This window comes from Octodon degus, unplaced genomic scaffold, assembly GCF_000260255.1.
Source record: "Octodon degus isolate 3935 unplaced genomic scaffold, OctDeg1.0 scaffold00323, whole genome shotgun sequence".
NCBI classification, from domain to species: Eukaryota; Metazoa; Chordata; class Mammalia; order Rodentia; family Octodontidae; genus Octodon; species Octodon degus.
Window position 1 is genome coordinate 622,650 of NW_004524899.1, and position 13,470 is coordinate 636,119.

At 42.0% G+C, this 13,470-nt stretch overlaps 1 protein-coding gene across 1 annotated transcript; it reads right to left on the reverse strand.

Annotated features, from left to right (window-relative positions):
* Positions 1 to 808: 808 nt before the first annotated feature.
* Sri (sorcin) lies at positions 809 to 12,985 on the reverse strand. The gene is made up of 8 exons (XM_004647762.2): positions 12,894 to 12,985; positions 12,514 to 12,597; positions 10,804 to 10,873; positions 5,291 to 5,334; positions 4,208 to 4,355; positions 3,863 to 3,976; positions 2,869 to 2,927; positions 809 to 1,281 (listed from the first exon to the last, which is right to left on the reverse strand). The coding sequence occupies exons 1-8, from the start codon at positions 12,942 to 12,944 to the stop codon at positions 1,255 to 1,257; spliced, it is 597 nt and encodes a 198-aa protein (XP_004647819.1). The 5' UTR covers positions 12,945 to 12,985; the 3' UTR covers positions 809 to 1,254.
* Positions 12,986 to 13,470: the final 485 nt, after the last annotated feature.

Consider the following 13,470-nt stretch of genomic DNA (forward strand, 5'->3'; position numbering starts at 1 on the left):
TGGGGAGATGGCTCAGTAGAATAAGCGCTTCCCTGGCAAGTGCAAGGGCCTGAGTTCAATCCCCAGTTCTGCAAAAAAGAAAAGAAATGACCCTGTTGATGCTCATACCACACGCTTTTTAAATCTCAAGGTACCCCAAGAGGTAAGTACTAGTTTCTTGTCAAAGACAGGGAAACAAACTCTTGAGGTTATCAAAAATGGGCAAGCCACAAAGTGAGAGGAATAGACAGCATTAGAATCTAGACTTACTGAAATAATTTTTTTATGACTTATATATAATACTGGCTTCTTAGAGAGTATTTAGAAAAATGGCAGGAAAAAAAAAGAAATTAACCCATTGCTCTCCCAGTGGTTGCCAGATGAATATTTTGGGACAACTATTCCAGTCTTTTTGCTATGTATTATTAAAAGTATGAATACATCACATATCAAAATGCATGTATTAGTACTTTAAATACATTAGTTATCTTCTGATTTTAAAATGGAAGCATCCATGTAGAAAATTCGGAAAATGCTACCTGTGTGTGAAACTGAAGTCACTTGGAATTGTATAGTCAAAAGCAACCACTGCTAATATTTTAATATATTCTGTTAGTCTTTTTCTATCAAATTTTTCTGTAGCTAAGGTTATACAAGATTTTTAAGTATAAAGGTTTGAATGGGTGATGACAAAGAACTTGGTGACAGTATTTGCCACTCTAAGTAGGCAACAAATAATCAATGTTCCTTGTTTATTGAAAAGGTCATCAAAAGATGTGTAAATTTAAATAAAACCTGTGCTAAATTTCTAGTAAGATGAAACCTGACATAGATGACCATGTTTGTTTATTTTCTGTATCCATGAGGCTCTACATCATTTACACAAGAATGCTCCACACATTTTCAACCATATTCCCCTAGGGGAGGAAAGATACATAACTGTAGTTTAATTAAAACTTTTTCATATCATAACGAAAAGCACATAATGCACCTTAAACATTCTTCATACTCATATAAAAGAGGCTTAGCAGGAAAATAAGGCATGATTGATAATGAGTTAGTGAAGTTCTAATTGGTACAGCAGACTTGACTTATATTATCAAAGTTCCAAAGAATTCATTATCAAAGCTAAAAGCTTCAATTGTGTGAAGCGATAAACCTTACAACAGCTGTTGTGGAAAGCCTCCACATAAGTTTACACAGGTTACTAAAGGCAAAGAATAAGTAAACATGAATGCCAGCTGGAATGTTATGTTCACACGGCTTCCTTTTGACTTAAACAGTCATGACACACTGAATGAACTGAAAGAGAAAAAAAAAGACAGTGTTACATTACAGAGCTCAAAACATTCAGTACATTGTAGTACATGGTTATGTAGCTTACACGTTAGTTTTCTAAGTTGGAATTGCAGGTTTAACCCCCCCCCACAACTTTCTAATATATGCCTAAAAGATTTAGGGAAGCAGTCTAATATAAAATCCAACTGGTTTCTTTCATCTTACAGGAAAGATGTATTGCTTCAATGGATAAAGACCTATTCAAAGCCCAGCTAATAACAGTCAACACTGTAAAAACAGTCATAGTCAAAGAATTCCCACAAATACAAAAACTGAAGCTTATATACCTGAATCATGTGGGGATTTCCACACTGTAGTTTTAGTTTTATTACATTTTAATGGAGCACCTTTAAGTACTTTACTCCTTTGAAATCTGCTTTATTAAAGGGAATAGAAACAGAACAGCTGAACCTTTGACAGTTCAGCAACATGAGTCCTGAGCATCAGCACTGGCTATATAACGCAGGATTCCCCACTAAATGCACAGCAGTAGGCTCTGTTCTGTTAATTTTGTTTTTTACTCTGAAACTAGCAAGGCTCTGTGTGCTGCTAATCCTTGTAGCTCTTCCACACAGCCAAGCTGCTTATCCCTATGTTACAGAAAAAGCCGAAGACCAGGGCATTTATAAATCTCTTCGGTGGACTGGTCTGAGGCAAAATCCCATGCTTTTCCACTCCCCAGTCTGCCTCTTCATCTTTGGAACAGTGACAGGACTTGGTGAGAAGTTAAATGCACTAAAGAAACAACCATCAGTAGAAGGAAGCACACTGTGTTTACACACACTGAGCCTTTGAAAACTGCAGTGGCCTCAAGCCAAAAAATATATACATCTCTGTGTTTTATAATGGAGAAACATTTTAGAACACTCAGTGATCACAGTGATCTCAATTCTTAAAGTGATTTCTTCTCAAAGGACGCCTAACAAAAAATGGAGAAACAACTAAGTGTGTCCCTCCTTGGTTAGGCACATCCATCAGAGACATCAAAGATGCACTAGGTTATTTTCTCACTGGCTACCACGCCTTATCCTACCTTATTTAAAGTGGTTATCTAGTAAATAACTTTTTTTAAGTTGTGCTTTTAAAATTAATACTGCTTCATGTTGTCAATGAAGGACATGGACATGTTGTCCAGTTTTGAGCTGCGAAAGCTACTTCTCAATGACTTGGGCAGACACAGTATCTGCAAGGGGTAAGGTGGACACTTCTGATGAAACCTCACAACTTAAGATGAAAGAGGTATTATTATGAGAGTTCCTATGACTATAGTCATAGTCTCAGAGCAATTAAGGAATCTGCTTACCCAGCTTGTAAGTGCCATGGGCTGGGACTTGAACCCTTGTAGTTTAACAAATCTAACAGTAGTCTAACAAATGGAGAAGACTAATCATAAATGAAATTAATATATTTTGCATGGAAGCTTCTTCTGATCACTTAGTTCCTAACTTTGCTGACATCTTTAAGAAGTTCTTAAAAGCTGACTTCAAAAGGGAGGCCCGTTGTTGTGCTTATGGTACCCATCTACTAAGCTCTTAATTTACTGAGACTTACGTCATCATATGAGAAATTCACAACACCATGCTGTCCAGAATCCCGTCTTCGAAAGCTATCTGAAAAACAACACAGAAAAAAGAAAATAAATATATATATATATATGTATATATATATATGTATATGTATATTTCCTAAAACCACAAGTTAATTACTGATATTAGGTTCAAACTGCAATAATGTTAAAACTGTACCAGCAGTCACATAAAAGACCAAAAGAAGCCAAATGTATGAATATTAGAAAACTTACTATGTTAAGTGTTATAATAGGCAGAAGTTGGCCAATTGCTTTTTTTCATTATGGAGCAGGGAGAAAATATCTTACCCCAAAGTCAGTGGAAGTTGTATGACTTCCAAGACCATTCACAGCCTATGATTAAATATTCTAGCTGTTTAAGCCCTACTCTACTGAAAAACATTCACTTGAGAAGCATTCATAATTTACTCTTCAGCTAGTTCACATTCTATAGAGAACTCAATCACATTTTGCCCAAATGGCACAAATTAAGGCTTGGTTAACACAGCGGTAGCAGAGCACCAGCCTCACATGCAGGATGCTCTGAGGACCTGGTTTGAACCTCTATCACTGCCAAAAAGGACAAGACAAGCAAAGCACTAAATGACTGGTTATATGGTGGAACATCTGAGCACAATTTACTTTTCTAATTGTTTTTCTCAGTACCAGGGACTGGACCCAAGGGTATTCTACCACTTACATACATGCCCAGGCCTTTGTAAGATAGGACCTTGTTAAGTAGCCAGGCTGGCCTCAAACCTGTGGCCTTCCTGTTCAGCCTTCTGAGTGGCAGAGGTTACAGACGTGTGCCTCAGTGCCTGGCTAGTTAAGATTGCTCATTAATTTAAAAAAAAAATTCTGACAAGAAAAGTTACTACGTTAGCTATGCTTAATGGCAGTGCTAAAAGTGCACTATATGAAGCATCTACTGACAAACGAAGTGAATGGATGCCACACCAGCGCCCTGGCAGACCGCACCTGTGAATGCCCGCAGCCTCACACAGCAGGCGATATAGTCATCGAAGGTGATCTTCCCATTGGTGCTGTATCGTTTTGCGACCGAGTTCACAGTTTGAGGATTTAGCCTAAACCCTGAAAGATAGTAAAATCATCCCACAAAAAAAAAAAAGAGAGAGGAAAAAAGAAAAAGTTTAAAGGCTTAAAACTATTATTAAAAAAAAGCAAGCACAAATTTTTTAAGACTGTTGACTCCTCTTAATTGGCAGTGGACACAGTGTCTAAGCAAACAGAAACCCTGTGCAGGGAGCGCTGATGTATGGGGAATCCCGCTGCTGGGGCACTGCAGCCGCTGGCCCCACGCACCCATTGCGGTCAGCGCCTTGTGCAGCTCCTGGGGGTCCACGGTGCCACTGCGGTCGCTGTCGAAGCTCATGAAGTGCTGCCTCCAGCCGTTCAGCACAGCCCAGAGCTCCTTAAACTCGGTGAACCCCATCGTGCCAGACATATCTCTCTGAGATGGGGTCAAGGAACATTGTCATGTTACAACAAATGGGCAACATTTTCTAAAGTCTGAAGTTGAGATTGGGCTAAGAGGACTTTACTGTTCTTTCTGCTAAATGGGTAAAAAGAATTACTGTACCTTGGTATGATGAAATGGTTAATGGTAAACAAAAAGATATCATAGGAAGAAACTGGTAGAACAGCTGCGTGTACCTATTCATGCTGTGGGGAAAGGCAAACCTACGTGGTCTGATTAGAAACAAATGATGAATTGTGAGCTACCAAAAAAAGCCACAAACAATAAGTGGTTGTTTCTGGGACTGGGTTGCACCCCTTACTGCCCCAGGCTCCACAGTTTTCCCTCTGGCTGGGGTCATCTGTGGCTCTTCTGTGCTGGGCAAGCCCTTCTAGACTTCTGGAAAATGCCTCCGGATGGAAGGCTTTCCCTTCAGCACCAAGGAAACTGAGTTGGAGGATTGCGAGGTGGACTCCAACCCTCAGGAGTGCAAATCACACAGTGGAAAACCGATCCTGGTGCTCCTTTCACTACACTTGTTCTATTTTGATGATTCCTTGTTTTTTCTGTTTTTATTGCCTTAGCACTGAGCCAACTCCTAACGCCATAGTTTTGACACAAGGCCTCACTAAGTTGCTAACTTGCTGGAACTTGTGATCTTCCTGCCTCAGCCTCCCAGAGTGCTAGGATTACAAACATGAGCCACCATGCTGGCTACTTCCTTCAATTCTGGAACCATTAACCCTCTAATTACTACCTTTCTGTCCTATTTTCACATTAAATTGCATCCTAAAATCTAATTACTTCACTAATCATTTTAGTGGCTGTCACTTTGTTTTTACTGGATATTAATTATGAGATGAATTTCTTTAGGAAGGAAATTTATTGTTAAGAAAAAATGCTCTAGATCCAACCAAGATAAAGGATACATCCAGCATTGAAACCATAAGCCGACAAGTCTCCAGGTTAAAAGCTGTTAAGAGAAGTACATACATATAAATTTTTAAAATTCACTTTACATTGGATACATTCCAGTGAATTAGGAATGTGATTATTTACTTTGTTGTAATCTGCTACTCAGTTTGTGTGAGTCTAGAACTTATATTTGAATTTAAGAGGAATATTTTTAAAAGTATTACATATAATAGTCTTGTTGATACTTTCTTGTCTTTCATATTATAATACACCTAATATATAGTGAGTTCAATTCACCATGAAAAACCATAATGCAGTCCATCCACCAGTTGTGTGCGAAGGTGGGTTGTATTGCTCCTCTTTCTTCATTTTTTGTGACTGAGAATTGAACTCAGGACCTTGCACTTGCCAGGCAGGTGTGTGCCAGCCAGCTATGTGCTGAGCCCTGCTCCTGCTCTTGAGAGACAAGAAATAGCTGGTTTTGTTAAATTTTGTCTAATTATTGCTTTTGTCTTTTCCCTTTACTGTCAGGCACTATACAGCAACCTCTTACCGCAAGTGATCTACCATCTCATTTTATGTGCAGTAAGTTTGTTTAGGAAGTCCACACACTTTAGACCACTGTGTTCCTAACTGCAGTGTGTATCAGAAAAACACACTTGCAGAGGAAGACCTGGCACCCAGCATGGTGAGGGCCACAGTCCTGAAGGCCGCTTAGTTCACCTATGGTCCGGGGCATTCTGAGGACATATTAATTCCTCCCAAGCTGATGGGTGTGGCCTGCTGCAAATGCATCTAAGTATTTGGAAACTAAAGACAGAGATCTCCTTGCATCTCACATTACATTACAGTAACTCGGTTACTCTGAAATACACACTACTTTTAAAGGCACAAAGAAGCTAAAGGTCTAGGAGTCAGAAAAGTGTCAGGTGGGGAAATTCTGCAAGTTTACGATGCACACAGAATTAACATTTTTTTACAGCTCCTTTGAGCTTTTTTGTCTAACCTGAGATTAGAATGGAACTGCACTGCTATTGTTATGCTGTCTCCAAACAGGACAAACTATAGGTTTTACACATTATGTGATTACTATACTTGGCGTGGCCTTTCCCTGAAGCAAAAAGACTGGCAGCAATTTCTCCCGCAGCCCTTCAAGCTCCACATGACTCACACCAATGGTTCTCTGAGGTAAGAGGTGACCACACTCCTCCACATGTCTGGCAAAGAGGTGGCTGATTCTGACTTTTCAATTGTGCAGAGGTAGGAAGTCTGCACACTTCAGAACAGTGTGTTCCTAACTGCAGTGTGTACCAGAAATCACCTGGAAACCTGAAAGGCTCCTGATACCTGGGCTGCACCACAGGATGGCTGAATCAGGATCTGTGTGTTGCTCAAAGCTTCTCGGATGACTGCAAAGAGCAGCCAAGCATAGAGTAACTGGACCAACACTATCAGTACACCCCGGGAGCGTGTGAGAAGTGCAGAATCTTGGCCCTTAACCCACACCCATAAAATCACACTCTGAATTTTAACAAGATCCCTACGTGAGATACATATTCCCACTAAGCATATTGGTTCAACCAGCACCACATGGAAACTTGTGGGAGATGAAAATTCTTAGATCTTGCCCCAGCCCTCCTGAACGAAAAACTCAGGCTGGGCCCCACAATTTGGCCTACAGTCCATCACTAAGATTTAGAAAATACCTCCATCCCCAGACAGCTTAACCCAAGCCCCAGCTGCTACCTTCATAGGTGTTTTTGTGCATAGATGTTTGTGCTACATAACACATCCCTACCCTACCCACTGGCTGCTTGGCTGGCCTCATTTCTGCTACTTTCACTTTTCATGAGTGTAGACAATAATTTCACCAGGAAAACTTGCCTACCTCCTGTCTTCCTGCCTGTCCTATGTGACTTCACAGCTTCTATACTATACGTATTACTGTGTCCCACAGACACTGTGGGAGGTAGAACATCCAGCACACAGTAGGTGTTCACTAGAAATGTGTAGGTTGAGTAAGTGAATGTGTGCAGAAGACCTGATTCTCGAGGCGTGGCAGGAAGCTATACACCATATGCATACCCCTCACAGGAGAGGACAGGGAGAAGTAGGATTTTTAAAATAAGATCTTACTTTTTTATGACACTTGAAAGAAATGTATCAGTACTTCAAATCTTGATAGGGTTATAGGCTAAAAGTTGCCAAGTACATCTACTCAACAGCCACCCCATAAACACATTCTATACAGGGGTCTGGGTAACAGGAATTCTGGAGATAAGAAAAATGAACTAAACTACAACACTGAGTTTAATCAGTTCAAGTGAAAAAAAAAAATCCTTTGTCGATTTTGTTAATTGTATTTTCCACCCAGAATTAACTTTTATTCATGCTCATTCTTTTGGAAATAATTTTAAAATGCTACGATTTTTTACCTTTATTTTCTTTTCTGTTCTTATTCCTAGAATGCTTCAAACATGTTTTCTTCTACCAGAAAGAAAAAACAAACACATAGGTCTGGCAGGGAAGCCCTCCCTCCAGTGGTTACTTTCAATAGTACCACAAAGGAAGAGCCAAACCTTAGGGAGAAAGACAGGAGCTGAGTCACGGCTGTGCAGAGCTACTGAGCTCACCAGCGCTGCCTGTTGCTGCAACCACTCCCTTTTACACAGCTCAGGCTCAGAAGAGGGCTGTGTCCCACGACCCACCCACTTCCCGTCTGAGCTTTTTTTGTTGTTGTTTCAAAACTGGATTTAAAAGACCGTTGACTGTATAATTTTCTATTACAGAACTCTGACATGCCAAAAGCAGGTGGGTTTGTGACAGCCACCAGAGGTACTACATAGATCAATACAATCACAAAGCTTTTGTATTTCAAAAATTGATCTAAGGCCATCACTAAACATGGTTTTTCCCAATAAAAATCTTTAAGAGGATTGCTAACACTATGCAACTGACTGTCTTTAGTAGATTTAAAAATGCTGCTGTACCTCCAACGGTCTATGTGTGACACCATCTTATTTCTTGGTAAACCCTGCTATCAGACATCCCTCCGTCACAGGCTCAATTGCTTGAGGTAAACAATTAACACTTAAACTCCTACCACCTACCACAGTTTCCCCTAATCTACAAAGTCCTTCTTCTTGTTCTTCTTCTTCTCCTTCTTCTTCTTCTCCTTCTCCCTCTCCCTCTCCCTCTTCTCCCTCTCCCTCTTCCTCTCCCTCTCCCTCTTCTTCTTTTTGTACTAGGAATTCAACTCAGGACCTTGCACTTGCCAGGCAGGCGCTTGTGCTACAGAGCTATATCCCTGGCCCAGAAAGTGACTCTTTTGTTTAGGGCCAGATTAAATGACAGAAATTCAAAGTTCTTCTTTTGTATTCTCCCAACCAGGAAATAGTAATAGGATACTCCAGGCATATAAAACAGCGCATGATAACAAAAGAAATGTAAGTCGTTCAAATATGCCATGTCAAAGAAAAACGCTGCTGCATAGCCTCAGCTGTGAATTCTAAGTTTGAGCGTTTTAATTCACAGCTAACCAAATTGGGGACTTCAGTTAGATATTATGTCTCAAATACTAACTGGTAAAGTTGGTAGATAACACATTTGCGCTGAGCCGCTTATCTACCCTAGAAATTTGTCATGGTCAAGATGATTTGAAAACGAGGTATGAAGTGTGTGGGGGCTGATGGGAAGCTCCTGGCTGCATTACGGCATTTCTGCAACATTTTCCTGTCTGTCGCTTGCTGCAAAGGAGGCAGTGGGAGTGAGCATTAATTACAAGGCAGAGAACCCAGCCAATGAGGAACTGTGGAGGACAGAACAACCAGCTCGAGGAGTTCAGAGAGTGGAATCTCAGAGTATCTGAACATGTTGTCTGAAGCTCAGGGAGGAGAGAGGATCTGGCAGGTCGAGGGATGTTCATCGACCTGCAGTACTGTTCATACGGCCAGCGGCACGTGCAGTACTCTCAGGGACCCAGAATACACAGAATATGGGACTGGTCACTCCTGAACACCTCAGGCCTAAGCGCTACCCGCTGAGGACAGAGGACGTGCAGGGCGAACAGTCATCAGTAAATGTCAGCCCCTGTCATTCATGACACCTGGCCTAGAAGGCTTCCTTTCTCCCATTAACTTGTGCTCTGTAAAAAAGACCAAACATGCAAACCAATTCAGGGGCCTGCTTAGTTCCAAATACCTGGAACCTATATCTAAGAAATTCCCTAACTTAGCAGATGAACTGTAATGAAAATGGCATATGTAAATGGCATAACTATCATGTTAAGTAGTATGGAGAGTCCTCAAAACACTAACACTAGAAATTCTTGGGGATCTAGCTGTTGCCCCTTCTAGGAATCTTCCCCAAAGAGTTAAAGTCCCCATGGCACAGTGCTTCAGGCATGCTCATGTTTGTAGCAACACAACTCACAATAGCAAAGTCCTGGAAGCTGCCTGTATGTCCATGCACAGATGAATGGATAAGGAAGATATTATTTATACACAGTGGAAAACTACTCTGCCATAAAAAATAAACTTGAGTCATTTGTAGGAAAATGGATAGACCTTGAAACCATAATGTTAAGTGAAAATTAATCTGAAAGACAAGCTTAAATATCACACAGTTTCTCATACATTAGAAAACTCAATATATAAATACAGTATAATACAAAAGACAGTTAAAAAAAGAGGCAAAGATGTTATTGCAATCCAATGCACACAAACTTTGATTTAGGGTAACTGTCTTATGTGTTCTATATGTGTTTTAGCCTGTTTGTCTGCTTTTAATCTGAATGTGTGATAATTAACTTTATAAGTACTTATAAGATAAATAAGTGAATCTGATGCTTAACCAAAAGAAGAAACAAAACAAACAAACAAAAAAAGAGGGATGGAGGGGAAAGGAGGAAAAGAAAAAAAGAATCAAGGTATGTTAGGTTCACGCACCAATTGCATATAGTGAATGGACTCATTATGCCCTGAAAACATGTAGTAATAAAATTTTTTTAAAAATTAGTTACATAAAAACATAGCTTAAAATGACTCTAGAATGGCCAAGAGGTGGGTTTATATTCATCATACTCTTCATGGCGCTGTGAAATTGGACTTGGAAACTGTAGGCATCTACTTGCTACTTTTTCATCGTTCTTACCCCTGATTATTTGCCAAGATTTCATCCACATTGCAGCTTTTCACGTGGCTGTTTCTACTATGCACTGTAAGATTATTAACTCCTTCCTCAAATATTTCTTCCAACAGATATTTCCTAGGTATCCATTTTGCCACACATAATGTGATGTCTGAGGAAAATGGGGTGGAACCCCAACTTATTTAAAAAACAATTATCATTACAATTTTTCTTCGTATTAAAACTAGATTCATTCTCATTTTGTAAATAAGTGAAGTAATAGCCTAATTTAGCTTTTTAATTCTAAACTTGAATCAGAAAAGTTCAGTTTCCTTGGAGACTAGCAGCTCAGCTAAAATGTGAAGCACACTTTCAGGGAAACCTGGGACTCATGACTTACGTTTGTACCCCCCAGCAATGCCGGACTGTGTCAGACATCTTTGTAATTCATCAGCATCTATTTGCCCATCCTTTTGGAAAAAAACAAAACAGGAAAAGAAGTCACAACAGTGATTTGTACTGTCTGTTAAAGTTCTTTGTTTACCTTCAATATAACATTAATGAAGGAAGAGTACCATGCATGAGATTTTTTTTCTTAAAGTAATTCTTCCACAAGCGGGCATTACTTTCCTCATCCTAACTCCAAAGCTACTTTAATAGACTAATTTGAAATCTATTTTGACAACATCCCTCAGTCTGAACTAGGAAACTGCTAAAACTAAGTATTTTTAAAATACTATGTATGAAGGTGATTAAAAAATTTTTTTTGAAGGAGAAAGACTGAACAGGATACATGGCAGACATCAGTAAATAACTCAGTTCAAACAGAAAGACTCCTTGATAATTTTTTATTTGATTTTTTTTTTTTTCATTCCCAGAGCGTAATATTTGGAAGATACAGGTTAGGTGCTCTGTCAGTACCAGCTCATTGGCTGAATTAAGGCAGACCTACAGATATTTGTCACTTTTAGAGATTTAAAATAAAATATCTAAATCCTCCAGTGAATAAGTACAATGAGGAACAGGATCAATAATTTCAGAGAGGTTGAACATGAGAACTCAGGGCAAGCACACTGAAAGCTAAGCAGGTAGGGTCACTTACCCAGTGGGGGCTCTGGCCACCTAAGGGCAGTAGTCTTAAGGTGTGCCATGTCTTGTGGTTTCAAAGACACAGATCAGTAACAGATGAAGCAGATACTTCATAGGAAAGTCTTCCAGTTTTAGACCCAATTTTCCATTCGAATTCTTAAAGCTTTGTTTCCTAGAGTGTTACTTTAATAGGTGGTCTAAGGTTCTTGCTCTGTAACATTCTACAGTACTTATTTATATTATGGTTTTGCAATTTTTAGTTTTCAGTCAAAACAAGACTGTTAAATTCATAAGGATAAACATGCCTTCTTAACATGTCTGGACTGTGCCTACAGTGTTATTTACTGTACACAGTGACCTTGTGGTTTAGGCAAGTGTCCTCCCTCAAGGCAGTCCAACAGCTATCACACAACTCAAGAATGCAGGGACGTGGTCTTTGAAGCTAACCTGAATTCTGTGGCTGGGTCATCAGGTCATAACTCCTAATAAGGACACGGGAGAGCTAGTCCAGTAACAGCTCAGGAGGGAAAGTAAGTTTCGAAATATTAACTTCCTGATGCTGATTGTAGGTACTTAGAAGTTGGTAAGTCTTTATATACATACCTATTTCCTGATTCAATAGGAAAAAATGTCCTTCGAACCCTGTTGTACGAACACTAATACACGTCTTTAAATTGTACAAACAGGTTTCCCAGCTCTTGATTTCTTCTCTTGACACCACCTTGGAGTCTAGTAATTTAATTCTAAAGACATCTTTCCTCTCGCAGATCTGCAAAATATATTTATACGCCTCATCCCTTCCTTTCTTATTTAATCACATTTGGATTGAACTGAACTGAAGTACAGGTAGTAATACCTCGTCCTACTTTGATCTAATATATGCAAGAAACAAAACAGAAAATAAACAACTTTCTTTTTGCACACAAAAAACCCGGACTCATTTCAGGGTAAAGTGTGGTCTTCTCGACGGACAGAATGCAAAGCGAACACAACACGGTATCCGAAGGAAGGCAACGCTGACCTGGCCGGCCACCGCAGAGAAGTAGCCGTACAGCGGGTCCTGCGTCTGCGCGGGAAAGGCCGGGCCTCCGGGCGCCCCTCCGTACTGTCAAACGGGAAACACGCGCGTCAGCATTGCGCCGCATGTTATTCACCGCCACGGGCTTTCGAGGAGAGCCAGGCACCGGCCGCCCGCCCTGGCCAGCGTGACCTCCCCATCGCACCACACAGCCGTCCCGAGTGGCGTCCCGGCCCCGACCCGCGGGCGACCCGGAGGAACAGGGCCGGCGGTGCAGGGGACAAGGAAGTCAGGAGCAGGGACACGCCGGGCGGGCGGCGTCACAGCAAGGGCCGCTCGGCGCCCCGGAGCCCAAGGGTCCTGTCCCCGCAGGCCGCACTTACCCCGCCCGGGTAGTACCCGCCGCCCGCGCCGGGGTGTCCGGGATACGCCATGGTGCAGACTGCGCGCCGCCGCCCGCCGCGCCCCGGCCTGGCCCCGCCCCGGCTCAGGCCAAGGCCCTGCTCAAGTCCGCCCCGATTCAGGCCCCGCCCCGATTCAGGCCCCGCCCCGGCTCAGGCACCTCCCGGCTCAGGCCCCGCCCCGGACTCAGGCCCCGCCCCGCCCGGGCTCAGGCCCCGCCCCGGCTCAGGCCCCGCCCTGACTCAGGCGCCTCCCGGGTCAGGACCCGCCCCGGCTCAGGTCCCGCCCCCGCCCCAGGGTTTCTGTCTCCGCAGCCAGTGGTATTGAGGCCGCCGGCCTTAAGAGCTGGTGACGCTGGGACCACGACTCGCTGTGTCGTTCCCTCCGAGGTCGCTCCCGGGCAAAATGAGGGCTGCTGCCAGCAAACACCAGCACGACACCCCAGGAACCCAATTCCCTCGCCAGGATGTTTTCCAGGCCACTTATTTCAAGCACGCTATTCCCTTTCCCCCAGCCACTCAGCTTCATCTGGCGCAGAAGCTGAGAACAGGCAAGAGG